Consider the following 9,717-nt stretch of genomic DNA (forward strand, 5'->3'; position numbering starts at 1 on the left):
ACCGGGCAAGAGGGAGGAGGAGCTGGCCGGGAAGGTATGGTCCCCTCCCATGTCGCCCTGGTCGAGAGTTCCACCCACATTTGAATTTTCGTGAAGAAATGACATCCGTTGTGTATGAAAAAAAGGGACAAAATAGTGTTCTAAAAAGATTCAATTTTGAAAGCATTTCACCCAGAGCTGTGAACAGCTAGCTCGCCGCCTGCCAACCACCGGTGCGGCGCATGCACGCCACGCTGGCCGCAACGTGCGTGATGGAGCCCCTCGATCGTCCTCCACGCGCAAACACACAAGCTGGCCGGAGCTCAGATGGACGGACGGAGTACCACCCAACACGAAACGTACCTGCACACCTACACCCGCTCCTTCCTCCCGGATTCCCTTCTGATTTTCCCTCTGTAAATAAACGTGGGAAGCGCACCGACATCGTCGGTCGTCACGCACAAGCGGGCAATCATCGCCCCTGTCCGATGTCCTTTCCCTGCACACCTGGAGTTGAAAGGCGTAGTATATAATCCGATGCGCATGTGGTCATGTGCCGTTGCGTGATCCGAGCACAGAGTGCCGCTGTCGGTCGCCGCCGTCGTCTCCATTGCCATTGCCAAGGGACGCTCTAGCTCGCGCGCGCCTCCTACCCTGCCCCCGGCAAGCTGCCAGGTTTCTCCTCGCTCACCTCCTCCCCCCTCTCACCGGGGCACGGTCCCGGCATCCTAGCCAGCCACCCTTCCCGTGCGCGCCGGCGTGCAGTCCTTGTCGCCGCGCTCACCCGCCGCGCGCGCGTTCTGGTGGTGCGAAGCGCGATGGCGTCGTCGTGGGCGCTTCTGGCAGCGGTGCTGCTGGCGACCCACGGCGTGGCGGCGGTGTCTGGCGCCCGGGCGGCGGCGGACGCTACACGGCTGCCGTCGTCGGGGCCGGGGTTCAGGGAGGCGCCCGCGTTCCGGAACGGCGACGGGTGCCCGCCGCGGGGGGCGGGGGAGCGCGTGCACATCGCCATGACGCTGGACGCCAACTACCTCCGCGGCACCGTCGCGGCCGTCTTCTCCATCCTGCAGCACACGGCGTGCCCGGAGGACGTGTCGTTCCACTTCCTGGCGGCGCGGCGGCGGGACGCCGACGCCGTGCGCGCCACGTTCCCGTACCTGGACCCCAGCGTGCACCTCTTCGACCCGGCCCGCGTCAGCGGCCGCATCTCCCGCTCCGTGCGCCACGCGCTGGACCAGCCGCTCAACTACGCGCGCATCTACCTCGCCGACACGCTGCCCCGGTCCGTGCGCCGCGTCATCTACCTCGACTCCGACGTGGTGGTCGTGGACGACGTGCGCAAGCTCTGGTCCGTGGACCTCGACGCCGGCGGCGGCCACGTGGTGGCGGCGCCCGAGTACTGCCACACCAACTTCACCAAGTACTTCACCGACGCCTTCTGGTCGGACCCGCGGCTCAGCGCCACGTTCCGGCAGGGCCCGCACCGGCGCCGGCGGCCGTGCTACTTCAACACGGGCGTGATGGTGATCGACGTGGCGCGGTGGCGCGCGGGGGGGTACTCGAGGCGGGTGGAGGAGTGGATGGCGGTGCAGAAGGAGGAGAAGCGGATCTACAGCCTGGGGTCGCTGCCGCCGTTCCTGCTGGTGCTCGCCGGCGAGATCATGCCGGTGGACCACCGGTGGAACCAGCACGGGCTCGGCGGGGACAACGCGGAGGGGAGGTGCCGGAGCCTCCACCCGGGCCCCATCAGCCTGCTGCACTGGAGCGGGAAGGGCAAGCCGTGGCTGCGGCTCGACACCCGGAAGCCGTGCACCGTCGACTACCTCTGGGAGCCATACGACCTCTACAAGGCCGCCGCCACCACCGCGATCGAGGAGTGAGCTGCCGCCGCCGCCGCCGCGGTCGAGGAATGAGCCGCCATGACCAGTCGATCGATTCGACTGAGAGCCGGCACTAGTCGAGCTGAGAGGCAGGCAGATCGAAGAGGAAACACGACGAACCATACTGGCGCGAGGATCGGAGAACAAGTTTGTCGCTCGGGAGTTCTCGAAGAATTTTATCGGATGTCCCCGAAGGGACGAGTGCTCGAAGAATTTTGCGAGGGAAGCAGAGGGGATCGAATTCCCATTTTTTCTTCTTCTTCGGGGTGGTCATCGTGCAATTGACATTTCTGCCCTTGGATTGTATATACATACAGGACACGTCACACGTGGGTGGGTCGGGCCGCAGGTTTTGTATTTTTTTTTGCAATGGCGCAGGTTTTGTATTTTTTATGGTAATACGTGTCTCATTCATATCATAAAAAACAAAGTACAAGTCACGTAAAGACCGACATGACAAAACTGAAAAAATAGCAGAACATCTCTGAGCTTGACATCAACGCCCGTCACCTACCTCCGGCACCACCATAGTAGCCACCGAAGAAAAGAATGACGAATCATCTTCTCATCCGAACTCGACGCGGCTCCATCGCTGTATGCAGCTTTGCGGACCTTCAAGGTTTTGTACTCGACCAGAGGTGTATGCATAAATGCGTATATGTATACGTGCGAATGTACTAGGTACAACATTGAGTCGTTGACTCGATAATTCATGTACGTTTTTTTCTCTAATGAGAGGTTTTCCACCTCTGATTTCTATTAACAGAAACCAGTATTCCGGTAGACTACAACGTTTATAGAGTCAAGCTTCTGTGGTTGGATGGTTAAAGATACTGTGGTATCCACAGTCCATTGGAGTTCAAGTCCTGGCTCATAGGGGTAGGATGTGCGTGTGTGCATTCATAAGGATGAGTGTATGCGTGTGTATATGAGCACTTGCGTCTGTATCGTGTTAAAAAAGAGTGAAAAAAGTAAAGGCATTCTCCGGTCCTTACGACAATTACAACAACAAATACAGTAAAAATCCGTGCTGCAAAATCGTTTTAGGGTAATACCGTAAAACTTCTTTATGAGTTTTTACGGTATGATGTGTGTTGGCAGAGATTATGTAAAAATCGCTTTGGGTCAAATGTGGTGCCCACTGGTCGGTAATGAACTTAATTGGGTTCTGGTCATGGTCGAGAAGAGTGCCAAGGCGTCGCTCCTCTGTCACGCCGTCGCGCTCCGATCGCGCTCCATAGATGACCTCCTCCTCCGTCGCCATAGCGAGGAAGGCGAGGCGGCGGTGGACCAACAAAGGAGGGGCAAGGGGCACCGGAGCTCGCAGATGGAGTCGTGGGCGCCCATAGTCGACAAGGAGGGCGTCGACGCGGGGGGTAGGGGCGCGAGGGGCTGCTCGGCGGACGGCATGGTGGTTGCGTCCATGGTTGCAGCGCACGAGGCGCAGACAAGGAGGAGAGGCGGATGCGCGAGAGGCTCGTGTAGAGGGGCATGTGTTCCTGGATCGTGCAGGCGCCCCGATTCCTGCCCCGGCGCTGGGTTATGCTGGATTTCTTGAGCGCGGGCGGCAGGACAAGGGCGCGGAGGTGATGGAGGCTGTGAGGAGAGGCGACAGGAGAAAGTTGCGAAGATTGCAGTAGCTGATGGCGGCGCGGTGCAGGGCTCGTCGGCGGTCGCCGGATCAAGGCTATCGGCAGCGCAGGCACAGGGGCGGGTGCGGTTGCTGTTGAAACTTCCCTCCCGCCAACTGCTTTCTGGTATAGTGGTAGCTGTAAAAAAGGCCATGAAATCAGTACTACTCCCTCCGTCCCAAATTTTTTGTCGGAAGTAGATGATAATTGGGCTCTCACATAGGGGGTGTGCTAATTTTCTTTACAATTCAGCCGGATATGCAAGACCGGGTCTTTTTTTTTGACAAAAAATGTAAACTGGCGGTTATAATAAAGGCCGAGCCTCTTACGGTATCTGCTAGAGTTGCTCTAAGGGCATTTCTAGCGGATCCTCTAATACTCTAAGGGCATCTCTACCGGATCCCCTAATACTAAAACTGTCAGACGTCATGTAAAAAAGGCTAAAACTACTCTCCATTTTACTCTACATTTTTTTAGAAAAGTCACTGTCACGGAGCTACCAGACCCCCTATACTTTGAGTGCCTAAAAAACTAAACACAATTTTTCCACATAAATTCATTTCAAACACGTAGTTAAACTACTTCAGTTCAAAGTTTGATAATGGTACTACATTAGCATTGCACAAACCATAATTAAACATCACACACATACTACATTGCAACCAAACCGACATCGAACTAACACTAGATCGGTCTACCTCATACACGCTACCGATCACCTAGTCACCACGGTTAAGATACTCCGAGAAGTCCAAACTGATGTCGCTGCTCGCGTCGGAGGAAGAGTCCTAAGAGCCGGACGGGAAATTGTTCACCGCATCGGAGGGGACGGCCTCCGCGTCGTTGGCGGTGTCAGTGGCTAGGCCAAATGGCTTCTCCTCCTCCTCCTCCTCCTCATCCTCCATGTCTGACTCCTCTAGGAGCTCGTCAACTTGTCGTTGTAATCGTCATTTTGACTTGACGGCAGGAAAGAGCTTGGTGCGGTTGCCCTCGACAGCGCGCTCATCTTGGACGGATACTAAGAACGCCACACTAATGGCAATGAGCTCTAGCTCGTCTTCGATGAGATTCTCCATGCATCCCTCGTTGATGCACTCGCTGAGGGTGTCCTGGACTAGGGGGTCCTCGGGCGTCCGACCTGTTAGACATGGGTCGGACTGATGGGCTGTGAAGATACGAAGACCGAAGACTCTCTCTCTCTCTCTCTCGTGTCCAGATGGGACTCTCCTTGGCGTGGAAGACAAGCTTGGCGTCCAAAAATGAAGATTTATTTCTCTGTAACCGACTTTGTACAACCCTAGTCTCCTCCGTGTCTATATAAACCGGAGGGCTTAGTCCGTAGAGGATAGATAATCATAATCATAGTCATACATGCTAGACTTTTAGAGTTTTAGCCATTACGATCTCGTGGTAGATCAACTCTTGTAATACTCATATTCATCAAGATCAATCAAGCAGGAAGTAGGGTATTACCTCCATAGAGAGGGCCCGAATCTGGGTAAACATTGTGTCCCCTGTCTCATGTTATCATCAACCTTAGACGCACAGTTCGGGACCCCGTACCCGAGATCCGCCGGTTTTGACACCGACATTGGTGCTTTCATTGAGAGTTCCACTGTGCCGTCGTCAAAAGGTTTGATGGCTGCTTCGATCATCTATAACGAAGCTGTCCAAGGGGAAGTCTTCCTCCCCGGACAAATCTTTGTATTCGGCGGCTTCGCACCGCGGGCCAACTCGCTTGGCCATCTCGAGCAGATCGAAAGCTACGCCCCTGGCCATCAGGTCAGATTTGGAAGCTTGAACTACGTCGCGGATATCCGCGGAGACTTGATCTTCGACGGATTCGAGACCACGACAGCCGCCCCCTGCCACCACGATGAACATGACATAAATCAGTCATCGGACCACACCCAGGAAATAGTGCCTGTAACTGCTCTGGCCTTAGATCCGGAGCAGACCGCGCCATCCGAGGACGGGAAGCTCAACCCCACCACGGAAGCCGCAGACTCAGCGGCGTTGGAGCCACACACAGACCTAACTTCAAGTGACATCTGTGTCACCGGAACCATGGACTCGTCTCCGGCTACATGTTTCGAACCTTGTGTTGGGGAACATAGTAATTTCAAAAAATATTCCTACGCACACGCAAGATCATGGTGATGCATAGCAACGAGAGAGGAGAGTGTGTCCACGTACCCTCATAGACCGAATGCGGAAGCGTTAGCACAACCCGGTTGATATAGTCGTACATCTTCACGATCCGACCGATCAAGAACCGAACGCACGACACCTCCGAGTTCTGCACACGTTCAACTCGATGACGTCCCTCGAACTCCGATCCATCCAAGCTTTGAGGGAGAGTTCCGTCAGCATGACGGCGTGGTGACGATGATGATTGAGGGAGTCCTGGATTAGGGGGTGTCCGGATATCCGGACTATACCTTCGGCCGGACTCCCGGATTATGAAGATACAAGATTGAAGACTTCGTCCCGTGTCCGGAAGGGACTTTCCTTGGCGTGGAAGGCAAGCTTGGCGATACGGATATGTAGATCTCCTACCATTGTAACCGACTCTGTGTAACCCTAGCCCTCTCCGGTGTCTATATAAACCGGAGGGTTTTAGTCCGTAGGATGAACAACAATCATACCATAGGCTAGCTTCTAGGGTTTAGCCTCCTTGATCTCGTGGTAGATCTACTCTTGTACTACCCATATCATCAATATTAATCAAGCAGGAGTAGGGTTTTACCTCCATCGAGAGGGCCCGAACTTGGGTAAAAACATCGTGTCCCTTGTCTCCTGTTACCATCTGCCTAGACGCACAGTTCGGGACCCCCTACCCGAGATCCGCCGATTTTGACACCGACATTGGTGCTTTCATTGAGAGTTCCTCTGTGCCGTCGCCATCAGGAAGGATGCCTCATCCCGTCTTTAAAGACGGCACTTTTGCTAAGGGAGCTTTGGCTGTCGGCCAAACTCTCCGGCTAGGTGGTTTTCTTATGACCACCTGTTCGGCTGCTGCGCCGACGATGACCTCTCGGGTCATCAAAAGCAATCTTCACGTCAGCTGGAACTCGCCGAGCAGTTAGATCCAATGGAGCTCTCTTCTATAAACGAGCTCTTGGATCGCATCGCCGCCCTGGGAGTCGCTACGGATTTCGACCAGATTGGGCCTAAACCCGATCTGAGAGAGATTAACTCTTCCCAGGTCACCCATCACGTTGCCGTGGTAGAGGGACAGTGCGGCGACCCTTCATCTATCTTAAGGACTAGCTATGTCCGGATTCCCGATCCCTCCAAGCCGGATACCCGCGGAGGGGAGGACATCACTCAAGACCTGAACTTAGAGTCAGGCGATGGGTTAGATTCATTGGACAACATCCAAGAATCCAAACTTCCGAGTTCAGAAACTCCTTGGCCTCTGAGTCTCAGATTGGGTGAGGTTTTAGATTTAACTCCACCCACCCACCCGAACATAAGCGATCTATTCCAAATTAGGCAAAAGCCCGAAGAAACAGTACATCATTACTGGGCCAGATTCCTCCTGGTTATGAATAGGATCAAGGACTGCCGCGAGGAAGACGCAATCTCATTCTTTTGCAATAATTGCACGGACGAGGGAATCCTCAACGCCATAAGTCGCCGTGATATTACACGCTTTGCTGACTTGGCGTCCATAGTACGAAAGTACTGTGCGATGGAAAGCGCCTGGAAAACCGAAATAAAATTTTGGGACAATCCGGCCCTGAATACACACGCAGTCCGAAATAAAAGGGTGCATCATTGCCAGACACCCGGGTTAAACACCAAAAAGCAAAAACCATCTACAGGGCATGGAACTGTACTGGAAGGATGGCTTAATGGATCCTGTAAAATTCACAGTACAGAGGGCGCCACACCAACTCACATCCTTAGAGCATGTTGGATACTCCGGCAGGTGGCCAAAATTGGCGAAGATCTTCTAATCCCTGAGGCCATAGAAAGCCACCCCAGGGACATCGGTACGGTATTAACAGTCTTCGAGACTTTCGCATCAAATAATATGCGAAAAAGAACACTCCGCATCCTTGCCGAAGTCTACCAAGTAGCAACAATAAACCCATGGAGTGACACGGCTATTACTTTTAATGCTAGTGATGAACCTAAATTCCGAACAGCCCGAGCACCATCCGCATTGGTCCTCAGTCCAATAGTGGATGACTTTCGCCTTACCAAGGTACTCATGGATGGAGGCAGCGGATTGAACCTCATTTATGAGGAAACCCTTCAAAAAATGGAAATAGACTGGAACCGCATTGAGCGAAGCAGCACAACCTTTAGAGGAATAATCCCCAGTCGGGAAGCGCGCTGTACAGGAAAAATCACACTAGATGTGGTGTTCGGCACGTCGGATAATTACAGGTCCGAAGAGGTCACGTTCCAAGTGGCCCCGTTCAGTAGCGGATACCACTCTCTGCTAGGGCGGGAAGCGTTTACAATCTTCCAAGCAATACCCCATTACAGGTACATGAAGCTCAAGATGCCCGGGCCGAACGGAATCATCACTCTAGCTAGTGATCTGGACATAGCACTCCGCGCCGAAAATAAGACAGCCGCACTGGCCCTCGAGGCACTATCCGAAGCCCTAGCGGCTGAGGAACTGACTGCGCTGCGCTCCACGGTAAACATGGATGATGTGATACTCGATAAAAGATCCAAGTCCACCTCCTTTAAACCATCAGACGAAATAGTCAAATTCCAGGTCCATCCAACGGACCCCAATAAAACAGCTTCCATCGGGGCACAACTAAACCCTGATGTAGACGCCGCACTGCGAGAGTTCCTACGTGAGAACTGGGACATTTTCGCCTGGCACCCTTCAGACATGCCAGGAATCCCACGCAGGCTGGCCATACACAGCTTAAATATCCTAAAAGGATTCAAGCCAGTCAAACAGGCTCTTCGGCGTTTTTCCGAACCTAAGAGACATGCCATGGGAGAGGAGCTAGCCAAGCTATTGGAGGCCGGATTCATCAGAGATATAAAACATCCGGACTGGCTAGCAAACCTGGTGATGGTACCAAAGAAGGACAAATCCTGGCGCCTGTGCGTTGATTTTAAAGACCTTAACAAGGCTTGCCCAAAGGATCCCTTCCCTCTCCCCTGCATCGATCAAATTATCGACGCTACCGCAGGACACGATTCGTTGTGTTTCCTCGACGCATATTCCGGCTACCATCAAATCAAGATGGCAGAGTCAGACCAAGCCGCAACGGCATTCATCACACCATACGACCCATTCTGCTTCAACACAATGCCCTCCGGGCTCAAAAACGCCGGCGCAACATATCAGCGCATGATTCAGACATGTCTGGCAAACCAGATCGACAAAACAGTGGAGGCATACATAGATGACGTGGTCGTTAAAACAAGACATGTCGAATCTCTAGTAGACGACTTGAGGCTCACATTCGATAACCTCCGAACATACGACATCAAGCTCAACCCGGAAAAATGCGTTTTCGGCGTTCCAGCCAGAAAGCTCTTGGGCTTCATTGTATCCGGTAGAGGAATTGAAGCAAATCCAGCCAAGATCCGAGCTCTGTCACAATTGGATATCCCAAAGGACCTGAAACAAATACAAAAATTAACCGGATGCGTGGCGGCTCTAAGCCGCTTTATCTCCCGCTTGGGAGAAAAGGCACTACCCCTTTACCGCCTCCTTCGGCGCATCGAACACTTCGAGTGGACGGATGCAGCCACAGCCGGACTCAACGAAATAAAAGCCATATTGGCAACAAACCCAGTCCTGTCCGTGTCAAACATTGGCGAACCAATGCTATTATACATTGCAGCAAACCATCAGGTTGTAAGCGCAGTGCTCGTCGTCGAACGAGAAACGGACGGACACAAATTCCCCCTTCAAAAGCCGGTCTATTATGTGTCCACTGTCCTCACTCCGTGCAAATCACGATACCCGCATTATCAAAAGATTGTGTATGCGGTATTTATGGCATCCCGGAAGCTGCGACACTACTTTCAAGAGTGTTCAATAATAGTAGCCTCGGAAGTGCCACTTAACGATATTATAAACAACCGCGATGCGACGGGCCGGATTGCAAAATGGGCCATTGAGCTCCTCCCGTTCGACATAACTTACAAGCCATGGCAAGCTATTAAGTCGCAGGTTTTGGCCGACTTCATCGCAGAATGGACGGAGGCCGAACTCCCTAAAGAGTACGGCACAT

At 53.4% G+C, this 9,717-nt stretch overlaps 1 protein-coding gene across 1 annotated transcript; it reads left to right on the plus strand.

Annotated features, from left to right (window-relative positions):
* Positions 1–282: 282 nt before the first annotated feature.
* LOC123187722 (probable galacturonosyltransferase-like 4) lies at positions 283–2,359 on the plus strand. The gene has a single exon (XM_044599647.1). The coding sequence runs from the start codon at positions 798–800 to the stop codon at positions 1,857–1,859; it is 1,062 nt and encodes a 353-aa protein (XP_044455582.1). The 5' UTR covers positions 283–797; the 3' UTR covers positions 1,860–2,359.
* Positions 2,360–9,717: the final 7,358 nt, after the last annotated feature.

The sequence above is a fragment of the Triticum aestivum genome, chromosome 2A (assembly GCF_018294505.1).
Source record: "Triticum aestivum cultivar Chinese Spring chromosome 2A, IWGSC CS RefSeq v2.1, whole genome shotgun sequence".
Lineage (NCBI taxonomy): Eukaryota > Viridiplantae > Streptophyta > Magnoliopsida > Poales > Poaceae > Triticum > Triticum aestivum.

What these genes read in the sequence shown, in the direction of transcription:
- LOC123187722 (XM_044599647.1), top strand. Translation starts at nt 798, where the DNA reads ATGGCGTCGTCGTGGGCGCTTCTGGCAGCGGTGCTGCTGGCGACCCAC.